Source organism: Lissotriton helveticus, chromosome 5_1, assembly GCF_964261635.1.
Source record: "Lissotriton helveticus chromosome 5_1, aLisHel1.1, whole genome shotgun sequence".
Classification (NCBI taxonomy): Eukaryota; Metazoa; Chordata; class Amphibia; order Caudata; family Salamandridae; genus Lissotriton; species Lissotriton helveticus.
Genome location: NC_136065.1, coordinates 1,821,864,728 through 1,821,884,790, shown reverse-complemented (window position 1 = coordinate 1,821,884,790; position 20,063 = coordinate 1,821,864,728). Strand labels below are relative to the sequence as shown.

At 47.5% G+C, this 20,063-nt stretch overlaps 1 protein-coding gene across 6 annotated transcripts in view; it reads right to left on the bottom strand.

Annotated features, from left to right (window-relative positions):
- SLC25A39 (solute carrier family 25 member 39) overlaps positions 1-20,063 on the bottom strand; it is a 232,635-nt gene that overhangs the window by 29,741 nt on the left and 182,831 nt on the right. For 5 of the 6 annotated variants that reach the window (XM_078645178.1, XM_078645182.1, XM_078645181.1 and 2 more), the window contains exons 5-8: positions 12,436-12,486; positions 12,132-12,241; positions 11,153-11,220; positions 10,363-10,487 (exon numbers count right to left, since the gene is read on the bottom strand). In XM_078645178.1, the coding sequence (XP_078501304.1) occupies positions 10,363-10,487; positions 11,153-11,220; positions 12,132-12,241; positions 12,436-12,486 (354 nt within the window). The remainder of the gene's footprint in view (positions 1-10,362; positions 10,488-11,152; positions 11,221-12,131; positions 12,242-12,435; positions 12,487-20,063) is intronic. The other variant, XM_078645183.1, reaches the window with a different exon arrangement.

Below are 20,063 nucleotides of genomic sequence, written 5' to 3'. Positions count from 1 at the left end.
GTGTTTTGTTAGTTGGAGTTGGACACATTTCTCCAGCAGTTTGGCCAGGGTGGGGATATTGGTGATGGGACGGTAATTGTTTAGGTCAGACTGATTAGCTGTAGGTTTCTTGAGTATAGGCGTGACTTGCCCCACCTTGAGGGAGTCTGGAATGAGACCTTGTTGAAGGGAGCTGTTGATGATTTTGGTCCAAAGAGGGAGGAGCAAGGGGATGTAGTCTTTTACAGCATTAGCAGGTAGGGGGTCTATGAGGCGATTAGAGGGCTTCAAGGTGCAGAGCAGTTTTTGTATTGCTTCTTCCGAGTAGGTATCGAAGTGCAGCCATGATGCCTTGTTTTTAGGTTGAGTGTTAGACATTCTGGTGTGGATGGGGAATCGGCTTACATCCATGATGAGGTCATTTCTTATGTTGTCAGTCTTTAGCTTAAAGAAAGCAGAGAAGGCTTCACAGTGTGGGGTGTCGCTTGTTGTGCTGTTTGATTGTAAGGGTTGTGTCTTTGTTTGAGTCTTTATTAGTTCGAACAGCTTTCTTGGCCTGTTTTTTGCTTGGTCCAACTGGCGGCTAAAGAAGTCCGACTTTGTGCGCTTTATTTTCCTGAAGTAGGCATTTCTCTTGTTCATAAGCCTTTTGAGATGCAGTGATGAAGGGTCAGATCTCCAGGTGCGCTCTGCCAATCGCATAGAACGCCTGTCGTCATTGAGTCGATCGTCATACCAGGGGTTCGAAATTTTGGTGGAGACTCTTCAGTTGCAATGGGGCGACTTCATTGACTATTGTATTCATAGAGTCAAGGTAGTGGTCGGTCAGTGATTGAACATCTGAGGCACCTGAAGGGGGAAGGAGGAGATTGCCGATGTGGGGAGGCAGGGTAGAGGGGTTGAGATTCTTCATGTCCCTTTTCCATGTTTTGGATTTGGTTGGTTGAGCCGGGTTAGGTTTAACTGTTTCGTTGACAAAGAAGGTGATAATGTGGTGATCTGACCAGTCGCAGGGTTGGATCGCCTCCAGTTGGGTAGAGTTCTCTTTGGCGATGATGAGGTCGAGTATCGAGCCTTTGTCGTGTGTTGGTCTATCGCATATTTGGGTGAGGTCAAGCGCATTAAGGAAAGTTTTGAGACTATTCACCACTGTGTCTTTCTGATCGTTCCAGTGGAGATTGAAGTCACCCAGATAGACTTGGGTGGTCTGCCGACCGGCATTGGATGTGATCATGTCCATGAGTTGTTGGGTGAATATGAGGTTGTCACCAGGCGGGTGATAGATGAGATGTAAAGCACAAACTTGTTTGCCCTCGCTGGTGATGTCGAGGCAGAGGAGTTCACAGGAGGTAGGGGAGAGGGAGGTGGCTTTAGTAACGGAGAGGTTGCTCCTAAAAATGCATGCAATTTCCCCGCCTGTCTTGCCAGGCCTGTCCAGTCTAATGATGTGATAGTTGGGGGGGGACTAGTATGTCCATAATCGGGGTAGAGGCTTCAGTAAGCCATGTTTGTCAGAATGGCTAGGTCCAGATCCATTGCTGAGACGAGATCAGCGATGTCGGAGGAGTGTCTCTGGGCCGATCTGCAATTGAGTAGGATGCATTTGAGTTTGGGAGTGAGAAGGGTGGTCGAGCCTTCTAGTGTGAGGGGGACTTTTCTGAGGTTGTTAGGGACGGAACCTCTGTTGCTAATGGTTGGGAGCCTCAGAGGATTTGTAAGAATTGTGGGTATGGGGATGTGTGTGTTGGATATGTGTTTTACCGGACCTGGGCCATAAGAGCGTAGAAGAGAGCATAGGTCACGGTCCGACAGTGGGTTGAGGATACGATGGGGGCGGTGGGAGTTATTGCGAACGGGGATAGTTGGCCAGCGCGGGGGTCGTTGGAGGCGAGGGTATGTAGGGAGGGTGCGTCCTTTGTAGGGTAGAGGGATGGTGGGAGGTAGAGTGGGCTGTGAGAAGAGAAGGTCTTTGATTGCGTGGAGATCTTTTTTGACTTGTAGGAGATCCTCTTTGACTTGTTGGAGGGTGGATAAAGTCAGGTCATGAGGTGGATTGGAGATGGGGTTGGTGGTGAGAGCCATTGGTGAATGGTTGAGTAGTGAGCTGGAAAGCGGGCAGGGTATCGAGGGGGGGGATATGCTAGCGTTGTTGGAAGGTTTTGCGGTGGCAATGAGTGGGATGGCATTCAAAGTGTGGGCAGGTTTGTGGGCGAGGGGTGTGGGTGAAGTAGGGGGGAGGGTGGGAGGCATAGGTAGTGACGTCAGTGGGAGCCGGTGCCGGTGAGTTGAAGAGTGAGTGAAGGCTGAAGACAGTGGGGGAGACAGGAAGGTAGTGGGGGCTGAGAATAGGAGGGGGGAGAGAGGGGGATGCTAAGGTAGGGGAGGTGGTATGTTCTGTAGGACTGGTTGGGAGGGTGAGAGTGTCGTGGGTGAGAGTGGGTAGGGAGCTGGGGAGGGAGAGGGATCTGCCGTGAGGGGGATGGGAGGGGGGGTGGATAAACTCCGAACGGTGGTGTGTTTAGATGGTGGCGTGTTGTGGGTGGGAGTTGTTATGTCAGCGGGTAGAGGGATGGGGAGGTACGAGTGGGGGTCAAAGGGGTAGTGTTAGAGGGGCGGCTAGTATATGAGAAGGAGAGATTTATGACTGCGCTTGGGGAGTGTGGGGCGTTAACAGCAGGTGGGCGATTGACTAGGGTGCTGGGGGTAGAGGTGAGGTGCGTGTGGAACCGACGCTGAGCTATGTTAGAAGTGTTGTGGGTGGGGGCTGCGACGTCAGGGGTGATAGTGCTGGTGGGGTTCTGGGTGGGGGTCCGCAGCTTGGAAAGGTGCTCTTTGAACTTGGGGAACAGGTTGACTAGTAGTTCCAGGTTCTTGTCCGTGGATTGAATTAGGACAATCCCGTTATTGTAGATAGTAATGGTAGTCCTGCCAGGGAAGAGTTGGGAAGGTATGATAGAGAGAGTTAGGCCATGAGTTGTTTTCCTGGTGGTGGAGACGGTGAGTAGGGTTAGGAACGCTTTTCTCCATTGGGCTCTGCGTGAGGTGTGGAAGATGATATCAATGTTCAGGGCTCCATTGCCCGGTGAGAAGTAGGTGTCGGCAAAGGGTGTTTCAGGGTGCGACCTCAAGAAGTTATGTTTAAAGCGTTTAGCGGCTTTTTTGGTGAGAGTGGAAGGGTAGTTGATTCTAAAAGTGTGCTTACCGATGAGCTCCATGTTAGGATGGCTGTAATGTTGGGTGTAGGAGAAGGACGACAATAAAAACTGTCAGCCGTTGGTTACAGGGCAAAGGAGTGACACTAGTGAGTGAGTGGCCAAAAATAGCCACAAAAAAAATATATAAGAGGTAGGAGTCTGTGCAATCCAGGAACAAATAGTGCATAGGTGCAGCTTACAAAGTGTATCCTATATGCGAGGTAGCAATCAGCTTACACCATGTACAAAATATGAGAGGTAGAACCGGTTAGGTGTAATCAAATTTACACATCATAAAGTAAGAGGTAGCAGCGGTGTAATCTAGGTGTAGAAAGTGGTTGGGTGCAGCTTACATGGCTAAACGAAGTAAATGAGGTAGTAATAAGGAGTGCAACATAGTGGTAGAGTGAGATGGAAGTAGCTTACATCAAAGAACCAAATAAATGAGGTAGCGAACAGTGAATGATAGGAATAAAGGTGAGATAGGTGCAGCTTACAACATATATAGTATACAAATAGGGCTAAACTACTAATGAATTAGTGATGAACCAGCGTCCTTTGTAGTAGTCCTTTGTCTGTTGTTGAAGTCTTTTAGAGAGTTAGGTTTCCCTTTCTACTCTAGGGCAGGTCTGGTTAGTTCATCATCTGTGTTAGTTGGTGGGGAGGAGAAGGTACAGCTCCAGTGTTGCAAGGAGGAGAGGAGCGCGTCTTATCTCTATTTTGGTGACCCCTGAGCTCATTGGTATGTAGCCTCATGGTCATCTGGTGGGCAGTGGAGGCGATTTATGGCTCTTCTTTATGGCCCCCGCCATTTTAGTTAGTGGAGAGTGCAGGGACTGCTTTGACCACAGAATTAATTCTGCATGCCAGTACCGCTGTGTTAGACCATTCAGAGCATTCACAGTAGTTATTTGCGTGTATAAAACTTCAGGAACCTCATGAACATCGTGCTCACCATGCTGCAACAGTGTTAATCAGGACAGGCGGTTCCCCAACTCGCCTGTGCAGACGCTGCATTTGGGAGTAGACTAACTTATACTTGCACGCCAATTATTGGGGGGGGGGGGTGGCGGAAGGGCATCTGACTGAGAGACACGATGTGAGCAATGATCCACGATCTCACCGAGAGTCTCACGGGGGTAGGGTTGCCCTCGCTCACCTGCACTCGTTCAGACCGCTCTCCCCCCCCATCTGCAAAGTTACATCCCCGATCACGGCTCCAAAATATCTCAGGGGGTGGAGTGGGGGGGGGACGCAGAGCACAGCTTGTAGAGTGGGGGGGGGCACAGAGCTCACCTTGGCAACAGAGCGCTTGCTTTCACTGGTGTCGCCGAGTTGTGTAGATTCCGACCCGGAGCCCTGGAGCCCCGGTGCAGCAGTCAGGCAGGAGCTCAGCGAGCAGGACAGCCCGTAGGGCACCAGGGGTCTCGGCGTTGATTGCAGCTCCCCTTGGCAACAGGACGCCTCTTCCACCGGTGTTGGCGCGTTGTGTAGAATCCGACCCAGAACAGCAGTCAGGCAGGAGCTCGGCGAGCAGGACAGCACAGCTCCCAACGGGGCACCGGGGGTCTCGGTGGTGATTGCAGGCAAGCAGGAACACTCCGCAGCGGGGTTCCCGTCATCCGTCCGGCGCCAGCATTGATCCCGGTCAGGCTCCAAATCCCCGATGACCGGCGCCAGCGGAGGTGATTGCAGGCGGGTCTGGCACCACTTCCCCCGCTGACCGGCGCTAGCGGTGGTGATTGCCTGCGGGTCGGATACCTCTGGTGCACAGCCACAGCTCGTCACGCTGGCATCCACTGGCTCACAAGCAGCCACAACATGCACCAGTCGAGCGCGGCGGGCTCCGGCCAATAGACATCCGTGTCGTGCTCTGAAGACTGGCCAGGGGGAGCCCAGGGACCGAAGAGGAAGGTGTAGATGGCTCGTCTTCTCCTGCGAGGCTCAGCTTCCAGGCAGGTCGGGGATCCTCAGCAGCTTTCGTCCACCGCCAGGCAGGTAAGGAGGTTACTGATACTTCATATCCTGTTACTTGTTCCAGTTACTCTTGTGTTGCTTAGCACAACACGGAGGGGATGCAGCTGGGTGCTAACGGGGATAAAACCCAAAATTGGGATCCCTAGCACTTGGAGCTCTCACCAGGAGCTCCTACCCGGCGGCCATCTTGCCTCATCTCTTTGGTGCACGGGTCCAACCATGTAATCCTGGAGCCTCGTCACATGGCTGTGGAGAGGAAGCTGAAGCAGCAGGTGGGTCGTTCTCTGCAGCACCAGATGAAAATACATATTTTTGGTTACCGCAGTGATTTGATGACCAAATTATCGATCTAAACCAAATCCTACTCAGAATGCTTGTACTGCTTGGGAAAGACTTGGCGGACAAAACCTTAAATAGGTCTTACTACCCAACCTTCGTCGTCAGTATGATGTGGGGCCAATAATGAGCTGTTCAGAATCAAAAGTTCAGCTGTCAGGTACAAGCACACAGCAGGTATCCTTAGAGGTGAGGTTCTGGCAGGTGGAAGAGGATCACAGTGGCTCACCGTGAGTGAAACCAAAGCGGAGCCAACATGCGGATTTCAAGAGTTAGATGTACCCATGTTAGAAAGTGGATTATTAGTAATGGCATATATGCATTTACCAATGGCAATAGTACCACTAACTCAATAAAGGGTTCAGAATATGCCTTAGAAAAGGATTCCCATGTGAGCAGGAAGGCTGAACTTCAAAGACAGGTATGTAAAGCATTTAAAAACACCAATTCAACAAATAATTAAAACACACAAAAATCCAACACCACTTTATAAAAATAGGAAATATTTGTATCTTTAAAATGATAAAACGGAAAAAAAATCCACTGTTGAGAAACGGAGATATGTGAATATTTTGATTTTACCTTCACACTTTGAAACTTTTTTGGGGGATTTCTCAACAGTCGCCGTGTAGCCTCCTCCAGCAGGCAGGATTCAGCGAGGATTCAAAGCATTGCCTTTCTGTGGAAGTCCAGTCACCCTATGGTGCTTTGTCACAAAAGTTCACTAAACTTTCATAAACTTCTGGAACTTCTTCCTGAAGTTCAGCTTGAGGGTGCAAAGTGTCCAAAACACAATCCAAGGGTCTGGAATCTCCAAGATGGTCCTTGAAAAGTTGGGACCACAATTCTCACAATGCACCTGGATAACACCCTTAAAAGTCCACTGGATACACTCCAGGCAGGGGACTCTTGGTGGAGCAAGGGAACACCTGGCTTGGCAGTTCGGGTTGGACAGTTCCTATGAGGGACAAGGTCAAGAATAATTTGCATATAGCTGGGTCTGAACTGAGGTGGTGAAGTGAGCTAAAGAATGATGATGGATTCAACCCAGATCTGTGACAGGGGGTGAGTGTCTGAAAAGTGTCAGCGCTCCATCCATCATTCCCTTGTGTTTGCTTTGTTTGCCCAGACGTGGGTCCCTTGCTCACTTTGCCACTGGATTCAAGCTATCCTGGCTGTTGGAAGGATCTCACCCAGAAACCGGTCCCATGATGCTTGTTTCCAGGTTCAGGGAAGACATGGCTTGGCAGTTCGGGCTGGACGGTTCCCATGAGGCACAGGGTCAAGACTGATTTGCATATAGCTGGGTCAGAACTGAGCTGGCGTAGTGAGCTAAAGAATGATGATTGGTTCAACCCAGATCAATGACTGGGGTTCAAATTCTGGAAAGTGTCAGCACTCCGTCCATCATCTCTTTGTGTTTGCTTTGGTGAGCTCAGTTAACCTGCAGCTTCCAGCGTCCACTCTTTAGTCCTTTTGAAGCAGGTTTGAGCAACGGGGTTGTAGTTCCAGATTGTGCAGCAGGTGCAGTCAGTCAGAGTGCAGGGTCTGGTTGGTGCAAAGCTATATTTATTCAAAGTCCAATATGTCAACATTTTCAGCAGGGAGAAGAGCTAACTAAATCATCCAAAAGGAGTATTTCATCTACATGTTTTCTCTCCTTACATCTGGGATTTCCTGCCTTAATCTGACATCTGGCTGAGCTCAGAGGTTAGGGTTATAACTGGATCTGACTTACGCTGTCTGTCCCAGCCTCTCTTTGGAGAGGATAGTTTACAACCGCTCCCCCTGCCATAGCATTCCTAAGTAGCAGAGCCCAGTATGGCTCTCTGATCCCTTTGCTACTTTTCGCCTCATCAAAGCAGCCTGGCTAATCCACTTAACTCTGGCCAATCAGGTCAGAGTACTAGAGGGCTGAATTTTGGCTCACAGACAAAGTCTTTTAACGTGTCTGTACACTTTAGGATAAATTCAACAATAGCATATTGTTGGATTTATTAATACCATTCTAGGCAGTCCTTGAATGGTATTTTTATGACCTCCTGAACGTTAGTTATTTAATAACGTCTTGCCATGTTAACCTGTGTGGCTGGGGATTTGCAACAGGGAAAATGATTTGGGCAATTTTCAACACCAGGGCTATATCTACAGGACCTCCCACCTCTGGGATACCCAGGGGAGACTTTAGGGTTCTGAATATGTAAAGATATTGTAGATCTTCACTCCACAGTGCTCCTAGCACAAAGGTCGATTTTGGGAAGGACTTTACTACAATGTGGGAAGTGAAATGTGCAATTTCACAAAACCCACAACACATAAAACTCATTTTATAAGGGTCCTCCTTATAACTACCTTACTCTGTACTCTATGTCGAAGCACTCTATGCAATTGGACCACTCTATGCCAATTTACTCTGCACCACTCTACTCTTCTGAGCCACTGCACTTTACGCCACTGCACTCAACGTCACTCTGCGACACACTGCTGTGCAAGATGGCTAAAAAAGTTTGCCAAAACCAATAGCTCTTGCGTAGGCTATACCGATTGGCTTTGCTAGTGCTTGCTTAGGTCTTGCTTAAGACCAAGATTACCCCGCCTCTTGTGAGCCCTTCGATTCCCTTACAGTGGGCGTAGAGTCCGCCCATTGCTTACCACTGCTTGGCTTCACTGCCACAATCATTTGCTTGCTTCTTTTTCGTCAGCTTCCACTGGCTTTCATTCCCATGTTTGTCCCTCCTCTGTACCATGCATGCATTACTGTGTCATTCCTGTGTCATTCCACTGCTCACTTTTTCAGAGGCCACTTTCTTCTTTTTAAGCACTCTACAATAGTGCGTATTTTCCAGCTGTCTCCCTCGTGCAGGCCTTCATTTAACTCCCATCCACCCTCCATTGTCGGTTAGCTTCCCCAGCCCCTTCAGTGCACCATCCTTTGTCAGTGTGCTCATCTGTTTGCTTCCGCAGACACTCCTGCCCACCCTGTGTGGTCTGTGTGCTTCCCCGGTCCTCCCTCCTACCCACCATTGTCCATGTGCTTACCCAGACTAGCACCCAGGGTAGGTTCATAACTCTGCCTTGCACCAGCAGCGGAAGGTGGAAGAATGCAAACTTCTTGCAGTAGGTGGCGTGCTCTTTGGCAGTCAGATTACTGGACGGAATCCAAAGGGGGCCACTTTTGTTTTTCAATGGGGAAACATGAGTCTTAAGTGCCTTCTCTCACAATTTGCTGAAAAGTTAAAAGCACATGAATCTCCGTGTGTAGTAACGCTCAGCAGTCAAGCCTTACTCTATGAGGGAAAAATGGAAAACAAACTCATGGCACATACAGTGGCATGGTGTGGCTTAAGTTAGGTTTAATGCCCAGTCTCAACAGCATTTAAATATTAATGTACACAGAGGATGTTACTTGGTCAGCGGTTTATGAACTCACACATACAGTATCCTGTAGCGCCAGGTTCAAACTGATCCACTATTATTTTTTACACAGCACCTCTCTCACCTCGGTGAAGCTGCGACGTTTCTCGCATTCTAATGACAGCAAGTGCCCCAGTTGCAAGGCCGATGACGCAGACTTTTTGCACTTGGCCTGGGCATGCCCCGAGAAACATTAGTTCAGGGCGCAGGTTGTGGAAAGGGTGCGGACGAGTACAGGCCTACCCATCCGAGAAGAAACAATCTAACGTTTGTTGGCCCATGTACGCAAACCCAAAAAAAGGAAAATAGCCTATAAACTGTTGTAGCTCATGTTGGTTCTGGCCAGACACAGAATAGGGATTAATTGGATGGGACACAGATGCTTGGACATTCCCACATGGTTGCCGGATGTTAGGGAATGGGCCCTAGCCAAAGAGACGCACATGCAGTTAACTCGCAAAGATAACTTACAAGCAGACCTCATGGAATGGCGCCAGTTGTGTGGTATGCTCCTCAACTCGGAGGGGGAGGATGGCATTCAGAGTGATTCAACATCCATTGGGGCTGCCTCAGAAGGAGGGGCCAACCGGGATGGAACGGACTTGGGGAACTGAGCGTAATGACTACCCCCCTGGTAACTACACCATACTAACGTGCGGCTCAAGATGTGACCTCATTGTTGATTCTAATGTAGCTTGATGTGAAACGTAGCCCTGTTTGCCTCTGGAACCGTGCGCAAATGCCAATGTACTATTAGTACTATTATATGCTTTAATGTTGATTGTTTGACTGAGTGATAAAAAGTAAAAATAAAGTTAAAAAATAAAATAAATAATAATAATAAATGATTTCCAGAGAGTTACCTTACATTATGAATGTTTAACTTTTTTCATATCCTGTGCTTAGCCAAAAGCAGGACATGGGGGAATATAAATTATATACACTAAAAACCTTTATAGTATTTCAGCAGTAGTTTTTATAACAAAGGACCACTTGACCATATTATTCTATGAAAGGGAACATTTGGGTATTGTCAGTGGCTGTCTGAAGGTCTCAGGTTTACCACGATTTATTTACTTACAGCTAATCAAAGGGGCGGAGATAGACAGTAAGAAGCAATATAGTAAACTTGTATGCTGTCCGTCCTCTGCCCTACTTTCTTAAAAGCCTTGGCTGCACTGGGACAAAAGTCTGGGACAAAAGTCAGACGGTTTAACCTGGTGTGGTCAATGTTTTCCATAAAAGAATAAAAAAAAATTGCAGAATACAAATTCATCACGCCAAAACCAAACCGGGTTCCGCAGGTAGTTCAGGATGCTAAAAGTAGGTTCTACAAAATCTTTTTGTCGCTTAAAGAGACGCACAATACATTAGTCTCTGTATTTTACACTTTCCCTCACGTGCAGTACACATAGACAGATATGCTAGGGAGCCAAAATTCTGCAGGTAGGAATTTACTCACGTCTTGATATTGCGCCAGCGATCAGAGGTATATGCACTCCTTGGTATCCCATCCCGAACCTTAGAAAATCCCGCAGCTGGTCATAGCAGGTGAAATAGATGATTGTAGCTGGTACGGCCATCACCCTGCCAGCAGAAGAGAGGACAGAAGGATGAGAGATGAACCCTTCTCATAGCTGCCTCTTATTGTTTACAGGGCGTGTGGATCTGGCACCCAGAAGCAGTCAGAACCTGGCGCTCGGAGGCAGAGGGAAATAGAACAGCAGTCATGGGTCCGGCAGTGCCGGTAAAAGGGGAACTAAAGGAGGTGGGGTGAATTTGGCACTGGAGGAAGAATCGGACCCAGAGCCCAGTGTTTGTGTACACCAACACCAGTGCATTGGGGACATGAGGGTGGATAGGCACCCATACCCGCCCTACCCTATCACCCACCTTCCATTACCCGAGGGTGCTTGGGGGGCCGGGAATACTTGAGTATGTATGAAACATGCCCTGATGGGGAGAGTGATTAGAGGCATCTCTGTGGAGGAGTGGAAGTGATGAGTCCCCAACACTAGGGCAGGACGTGGAGGCCATTATAAACCCCAACACTAGCACAGAGTGGAGGAGAGAAGCTAGTGAATCCTACACTGGGGTGGGGGGGGTGGGAGGCACTTCAACGGTGGACAGGGCTGAGTGGAGAGACAATGTCTTTGAGGAGAGTAAATGAAATGTTCATCCTGCTCTGGACACCGGAGTAACACCCCATTTGTATTGGTTTTCACCCTCCCATATGCACTGCTGTCACTCACAGGGTTGGAGGGAGGCCGCTCCACAAGGATTTTAACCCTTCTCTGCGTGTGATCTTCACAAAGGCGTCCTGAAAGAGAAAAAAGAAAATGTTAAACAGGTTTCCCCAGTGCTGTGCAGGCTCTCTGCAGACAGCCCGCACCAGCCTTTGAGAGTGTACAGTGCTGCTCAAGGGTCTCTAGAGGGTCTGTGCAGGCACACAGCATATAAGGTGCAAGCCCTCTACCCTGTCCAATCATGCACAGCATCAGAGAGCTGGGAGCTAGCACAGGCTGCCTGGGGACGGTGGATTGTGCACCATGCGCCCCAACAAGTCCTAGGCAGAGCGGGAGAAAGTAAAGGCTCTTGATCAGCTCTATGGTGGTCTCAGAAGGGCCACGTCCCTGAATAGCTCTCTGTAGCCCCCTTACAAGTCTCTCTGGGCTAAAGTAGATACAGATTGTACTGCAGTAAGCCCACATGACCTCTTCTGGAGCACGGGCTCAATGAAGTATATTTCAGCATCCCTACACTGAAAGCAGCCGTAGGCTTTCAGCAGAACAGGAACAAGCTCTTCACTGCCTGACGGAGTCCATCTACCTCACAGTTCTTTACAATAAACCTTTTGTCTTCTGCAACGACTCCCTCACATTGGAGACTCACATGGGTTCAGAACAGCATGCAGTTGAATCTGGGGTTGGGCAAGAGATTGTTGGCAGAGGAGAAACAACTGTAACATGACACTGTGGCAGGAGAGATTCTGGGAGCAGAAATGTAAAAGACAAAAAGAATGCGGTTAAGGAGCACAGAAAGCCTGGAAAAGAAAACAAGGCATCCTGAGTGAGTAGAGTAGTGTGGGGTTTTCTGTAACAGCAAAATTGGACTGTGGCATGGCTTTAAAAAAAGAATGCAAGACAGGAGAAAATAAAATAATGCGGCCAGTAGCAGGAAACTAATTCTGGGCAGTGTCTTAACTTCCGAAAGGGGAGCAGAAACCCTTACCATAGTTCCGTTGAAATGCGTGGATGTCTTGTACCACTCAGAGCAGCTGGTCCCATGCTGACACACGTACAGGTGATCCATCAGCCCGTTACAGTACAAGAAACAGCGCCCTGGAAAAAAAGCAGGGAAACCCCGGTTCAGGGAAAAGGTCACGGACAGGTCCTGCTGCAAGGTTCTGCAACACTGCCCCCGCCGCCCCCCCCCCACACACACACACAACACACATCGCCCCCACCTCTGCCGATCTAACTCTTTCCTACCACACATGCTGTACAGCAGGAGGGGGTCATGCAGATATACTCACCTTTTGACTGCCTTATAGGATGGGTCCAGGGAAGTGATCGCGCAGACAACACTGTAACATACAAGAGGACACGTTAACAAGCAGCACATGGCGGCAGCCAAGAGGTCACATCCCCTCTCACAGAAAGGGAACTACAGGACAGGGTGTTAGTGACAGTCAGTTGCACAGGAGGCAAACTTCATGCAGGCCCCTTCACTTGTGCAAGCCCTGCATTTCTCTCCGCCTACACTGATGCATGGAGTGCCCGTGGGAGCCCATCAGAAATAGTTCAGCCTGAGAAAGCATCGACGTATTAGTGTACAGCACAGCGACAGCCAAAAGGAAGCAATACACACATGGAAACCTGACTGCGCAAACATGGCCGTGGCCCACCGTGCACACTGGCAATACTGCCAAACTGTAGCCACCCAAATGCGGGATATAGCAGTCTACGAGGCCTCCCCCGTGCCTCCCTGCATGGAAGTCCGATTGCAGGACCAGTGCATACCAACCCATGCATACTGCAAGTCCTTGTATTGACCGATCTCCACTGCATTGTGTCTCTTACATCAGCCCACTGGATGTCAGCCTAACTGTCCATGATGTTGAGACTCACTGTGCCCATCCATGTCAGCCCATCTACACCTACTTATATCAGCAGCAAGCCAGCCTGAGTGCCCCTACCATACTCACCGCATGGCAGCCCACCTTTGCCAATCCATGCCCCATGCACAGCAGCCTAACTGGCTTGTTCCGCACCCAGTGCCACATGATCATGCAGCTATGTAAACCCATAGCTACAGCATGACTGCTAAGCATGCGCATTAATGGCAGCAAGCCAGCCCAGGTACAGGGAGCCCCAAGGTGCCAAAACCAATTTATTGTAGGCCATGTAGCCGTAGGTTTCTTTGGATCCGTCTTGGCAGAAATCTTGAAAGCCCCGAGGCCCGTGCAGCTTACAGTTTATTGACATGAGGTCTGCCTCCACTCTACAGGAGGATACAGCAGACTGGCTAGGACTGGCAAGAACCTGCAAGGTATACAAGACCTGCCACTGCTCACCTCGAGAATAATGGCAATGTTATATCCCCAGAGGCACAATATTTATGTGGCTCACCCTTTTCATCCATGTATCCTGAGGTACAGCATTCACAGTAACATAATGGAAGCTTCTACATCTTTTCACTAAGCAATGGAAAACCCAAGTGGGCACTAGGACAAGGCAGAGAGCAGTTCTCACTGCATGAAACTAATAGTTTACCGGTCGGTGTAGTTTTGCAGCTTGAAGAATTTTCTGAATTCACAAGCTGTGCATTATTCCGCCATCCTGTGGTTGCGTACAAAATAGTTTCTTTCTGGTTTTTTTTGGAGGGCATCGACATACCACATACCACCATTTGGTGTCCTCGTGATGTCGACGGGCTTCCTCCGGAAGCTCCCAAATTTGATCCCCATCTTCGGATTCTTCTTTTTTTTCCCTACTGTCCTCTTCTCATCTTTCCTGGCGGAGGAGGGTGGGTTCGCTAGTGAATCCAGAAAATTCTTCAAACTGCAAAACTAGACAGGTAAGAAACTATTCATTTTGCAGCGTGAATCTTTTCTGGATTTACATGCTGTGCACAGACTTTGTAGCGGTTTGCCAGTCTTGTGGTGGCTGGGTGGAAGATGAGCTTTGGTTTGTGAATAGATGATGTTAGACCTTTTGTCCTACTTGTACTTCTTTATTCATTTGAATGTCTACACAGTAATGTCTTGTGAATGTGTGAACTGAGGACCATGTTGCAGACATGCAAATGTCTTGAATTGGAATATTTTCTAGAAAAGCGATAGTGGTGCTTTTCTTTCTTGTGGAGTGTGCCAGAGGGGCACCTTGTAATGCTTGAAATAGGGTACCTGTAGTGTTAGGGCCTGTGTTGCAAATAGGTCTATTTGCGATGTTCCCCATTTCTTCAAAATCTTTTTGATTTCTGATTGATTCAGTTCCCAACCGTGGGATGATGACATTTGTCTGCTCGGTCTCTCTGCTTCTACATTGCTCTTTCCTGGTAGGTGTAATGCTACTATGTCTATGTTCTTTGGAATTGCCCATCTCCAAAGTTCTTGAGGTGGCGTGAGACAGAGTTCCCCCTTGCTTGTTTGAGTAAAACATAGTGGTTGTATTGTCTGTTTGAATCAATACCTTCATGCCGTAGAGCTCTTTCTGAAAGGCTTTTAAAGGTTAAGAATACTGTTTTTAACTCCAAGATATTGATGTGCTTCACTGCATCCTGCTGTGTCCACAATCCCCTCACTTTGAGGTTGTTCATGTACGCTCCCCATCCTATTTGGGAAGCATCTGTTATGGTCATTGTCAGAGTTGCTGTGTGAAAAGTCTGCCCTGTGCTATGTTTGCTTTGTTCCACCAGGTCATCTCCTGATGAACTGTCTGCGTGACAACCACTAGATCATTTCAACTCCCTGTTGCCTGTGACCACGGTGTTTGGAGGCATACTTGAAATGGTCTCATGTGTAATCGAATGTTGGGAATTACATTAATGCGTGAAGCCATCATTCCCAGTAGTTTCCCCACTGTTCTCACTGTCGGAGGTTGCCCCTTCTGGTATTGATGAGTCTCCTTCAATAAGGCTAATCTCCTCTTTTTACTTCGTAACACCTTTCCTAACACTTATTTCTGCGCCCAAGAACACAGTTCTGGCTCAGATTTTTCCCAATGTATTGGAAAACCGAGTTGAACTAGTGTCTCTATCACCTGTTGTATATGTTGTTTGCAGAGACTGTAGGAGTTTGCTCTTACTAACAAGTCGTATAAGTACGGGTAAACATGAATCCTTGCTTTCTTAGATGAGTGACTACTGCTGCTAGGCACTTTGTGAACACTCTTGGTGCCGATTTTAGTCCAAATGCCAGTACTTTGAATTGGTAGTGTTTTGTTGACCATAAATCTTAATAGATTTTGTGTCTTCTATTCCTAGGGATGTGTAAGTATGCATCCTTTAAGTCTATGGTTGCTATGTAATCTCCTTTTTGCAATTGAGGTATCACCTCTTGCAGTGTAGTCATGTTGAATCTGTGTTTTTTCACATTGGTTTAAAAATATGAGGTCTAATATTGGGCGTAATGTTCCAACTACCTCTGGAATTAGGATGTACGTGGAATTAACTATTGTTCTTTTCTTTGTGTGGTACATGCTCTATTGCATGCTTCCATTGAAGTTCCTGTACCTCTTGGAGTAGCTGAAATAATTCTCTTTTTGAATGTATCTTCTTGTTTAGTCTTCTGTTTGGAGGTTGTTTTGTTAGCTCTATGCAGTAGTGTTGCAAAGTCATACTGTGCCCTGGGCACCACCCAACCTTTTGCTGACTGATGCTGGTGGTAACTGATTTTGACTGACCCTGGGCTCCTCCCAACCAGGCCCAGGGACAATGCTAAGCTGAAAGGAACACATTAGAATACAGTTAAAACACCTAACATACACTAGGGTACACTATGGTATGGTGGGGTACCCCTATGTTTGGCATGACCTACCCCATAAGCCCCTAGTGCAGGCGATTGAAACTACCTAGAAGAGCCCAGTACCCTGGGGCATGGTACTTTAGAGGCCAGCAACTTTTTCTGCACTTGCATATGTGCACGGATGAAGCCTGAGGTCAGTTTAAAAACAGCCCTGGGTGCCAGGACTGCTTTTAAAAGGAAAAATTGTGGCAAAAATCGACTTTGGTGGTAGGGGCACTTAAACATGGATAACCTACAATGTTTTGGCATATTAGGGACCCTAAGGGGCTCCCCTAGGTATCCCAGGGGTGGGGTTGGGGTCAGTTATCTAGAAGGTACACCCATATTAAATGAGTTTTTATATGTCTGGGTAAAGTGAAATTTCACATTTCACTCCCCACATTGTAGTAAAGTGCTGCTCAAATTCGACTGTGATGCTAGGAGCACTGGGTAAGGAGGATTTGCAATATTTAATCAGATTCAGAACCCCTAAAGTCTCCCCAAGTTGCACAGGGGGTGGAGGTCCTGTAGAAATTTGTGAAATACGTATAAAATATGTTTTTTATAAGCCCCGGTGCTAGAAAACTGGCACAAGTCATTTTCCCCATTGCAAATCCTATGGCCCATAGGTTAACATGGTAGGAAGTTATGGATTAATAACTATTGATAGGAGAGGACTAGCCGGACCATTTAAAGACTTCCCAAAATGGTATAGTAAATCCAACAATATCATAGTTGAATTTCTTCTAAAGTGTACATACAAGAAGTTATAAGACTTTGTTTGCAAGTCCAAATTCAGCCTTCCAGTGGTCTGCCCTGATTGGTCAGAGTTAAGTGGATTAGCCAGGCTGCTTTGAAGAGGTGATAAAGAGCCCCTGGGGTTACCAACTCTGCTGGGAGGGCAGTGTGCTGGTCCATAGGAATGCCAGGCCAGGGGCTGGTGTTGTAAACCATGCTCTTCAAAGGCAGAGGGGAGGCCTGGGTATCAGTTACACTTTTACACTCTTGACCCAGAGTCAGGGCTAGGCTTAAGGAGGGTATGTGCAGATGCTAGGGGGAGAGTCTATGGAAATAAGCTATCCCAGGGGCAGGGGGGGGGGGGGGTGTTTAGCCAGCTCTTTCTCCTTGCTGGAAAATCAGCCATTATGGATTTGGAAGATTTGATGCACTCTGGGACAAAATAATGCCACACTCTACAGGATGTGGTAATAACTATGAGGAGTTACCCTCCTCTCAATGGTCAGAAGTGACCGGTTACTTGACCCAGAGAATTTTTGAATAAGTATCTGAGAGGGGCGGAGCCCTCCAGATCTGCTGCTTGAAACTTACTGAAGCAAGAAGTGCCCAGCTGAGAAGTTCTGCTGTGCAAAGATTTCTAAGGTCTGACCTCTGAAGACTGCACCAACTGAAACTGCAGCTCTGTGGATTACCTTGCTTCAAAAGGATTAAAGAGTGGACTCCCTGCACGCTACAGGTTAACAGAGCTCACCTGGACATCCCCACAAAGAATTCCCAGCCTGGAGTACCATTGGATTTGTAAGGGTATTGTTCAAGTGGATTGCAGAATTGAAATTTCACACTTTCAAGGACCCTCTTGGAGATTCCAGAACCTTGGACTGTGTGTTGGATACTTTGGGACCCACAAGCAGAACTTCAGGAAGGAGTTATAACTGGAACCACTAGAAAGGGACTAATATTGAAAAATGCATATCTCTGGTTTCCTAGTGTGGATTTTTTTCGCTTTGGTGTCATTTAAAAGACAAAAACATTACCTATTTTTATAAATTGGTGTTGGATTTTTATTTTGTGTTGTGTCTTAATTATTTACTGAAATGGTGTTTTAAAATGCTTTACATACCAGTCTTTGAAGTTAAGCCTGTCAGCTCGCAGCCACGTTACCATGGGTTGAGCATAGGAATAATTTTCTAAGACCTCTGCTGGGTCCTACCATGTGTTAGTGGCCTTATTGCCGGTGGCAGACCTACATTTGCCCTTGCCAATAACCCACTTTCCAACAAGTAACCGTACTGTATTATGTTTAAAATCCATTTGTATGAAGTGATGTCCTATTTTGGAATGAAAAATTTTTGTCTGCCTCCTACTGGTGAAGTATGCTGGAGAACTGTAAACTTACAGGATCTTGTTTCTGTATGGTGGAGTTATTGTGCATGTTTTTGAATGCAGTCACTTAGTTGTGGTCCCCCTCTTTGTGGCTGGCCTCTGCCACAGGGACGCCCTCGAAAGGATTGCCTTCTTTGTTGATACTGCCAGTTCTGCTGCTGCCCCTGGCTTGCTCCTTAGTATGTTTTTTGGTAGGTTTACTGTGAGGTAGTAGGTTGGTGGGTACCTATACCTGCTGGTCTCTTTGAGGGTGTGCCCCTAAGCATACCTCTGAATTGTAGGGCACCCATGGACCTTGCAGTGTCCTTTTCCTTTTTTTTAATTGGTTGAGTTTGTCGTCAACCACAGTTCCAAACAGTTGTTCACCATTGAATGGTGAGTTTATTATATTGCTTTGCACTTCCGGTTTCAAACCTGATTCTCAGTCATGCGTGCCTCATTTCTGTGATGCCAGTCATCTTTTGTCTGCTTGATGTCTCTGCAGCACCTGGGGCTGACTTTAAACATGCGTTAGCAATGTTTTTACCCTCTTCCACCAAGTGGCTAGCTCTTCTTTGGAACTGCTCAAGTAGGTTCACCTACTTCTTCCCAATGTTAATAAGCATGTCTGTTTAGTAATGCATTTGAATTAGCTATGCGCCATTGGATTGCTGCACTTCTTCCTACCATTCTCCCGGCAAAGTCCATCCTTTTGCTTTCCTTGTCTGGAGGTTACCCCACTGTGGTTGGTACATTAGCTCTCTTCCTAGCTGCAGAGAGTGATCCTAGAATAATAGAGTCAGCTGGTACAGACCCTCTCATGTATATAGTGTTATTGGAGGAATGCTTGTACTTCATTTCTGCTCTTGGTGTGATAGCTTTTCATGTTTCAGGCTCTTTGAAGGCCTCCTTTCCCTGATCCAATAAACTTGGCAGCATTGGAAGGAATGGATTTCTGGATTGTGTTGGCATCAACGTCTAATAGAAAACATGATTGGGGTTTTTCTTCCTCCAGCTGCACTCCAAATGTTTCAGCTGCCTTTTTAATAACCTGATTATACATACCAAAGTCATCTAGTGGTGATGGCCTCGAAGGATATGTCTCCATAGCCTCCTCAGGTGATTCAGCGTCAAGATGTTGCTATTGCAGGTCTTGAGTCTCCGAGATCGACGATCCCGCATATGCGTGTTCTTAGTCTTCCCCCTCTTCTCCGAAGAAGAATCCTTCTTCTTCTTCATCGAGCAGCTCGGGTGTTGTCGGAGGCATTATTTCCTCAACAACCATCTCCACTTCTAATGTACTTTTCGGCAGTATACTGAATTGTTTCAAGCTTTCGTCGAAATCTTTTTTATGTTGTAAAAACTTGCCATTTCGGCTTCCAATCTTTTCCTCTTCTCCATCTCGGCTGCGTGCATTTCGGCGTCGAGACCTTTGGCTTTCCTCTTTGTGCTTCTCGACGCTGATCCAGCTGTCGAAGCTTGTTACTACCTCTCCTTTTTCGACTCAGAGGCATCTTTTTTCTAACGGTCTTTCGAAGTCTTGGGTTTTTGAGGGCCTCTGCCGTTACAGAGTCTTTGTCCAAGGATCCAACTGAGTGTTTGTCTTTGGATGCAACTGCTGTGTCGAGTGCCTCGATGCAGAAGCTCCTTTTGTGGGTCAAGAGTGCTTTTCGAGACTCTTCTACTTTTTTAGAGGTCAACAACTCTCTTACCTCCTTTGAAGTCTTCTTCTCGAAGCTTTGCATGGTATAGCTTGCTCTTCTCTGTCTTTCTCTCACCCTCAACGTCTCTGGGATGAAGTTGGAGCATAGGTTGCAGTCCTCGCTTCGGTGATCCAGCGGTAGGCAAAGGTTGCAGACCGGATGCTGATCTTTTTTATCGTACTTGCGGTGACAATTTCTGCAGAATTTGAACGGTGTCTTGTCCATTACCACGCACAAGGAGTCCCCTGCATGGGCATTCTCCTTTTGTCATCGAAGAGTTGGATTTTTCACCTTTGGTCGGACTCCGGTCATTTTGATTGTAGTCCTGAAAGTCGAAATGTTGTACCGCAGAAG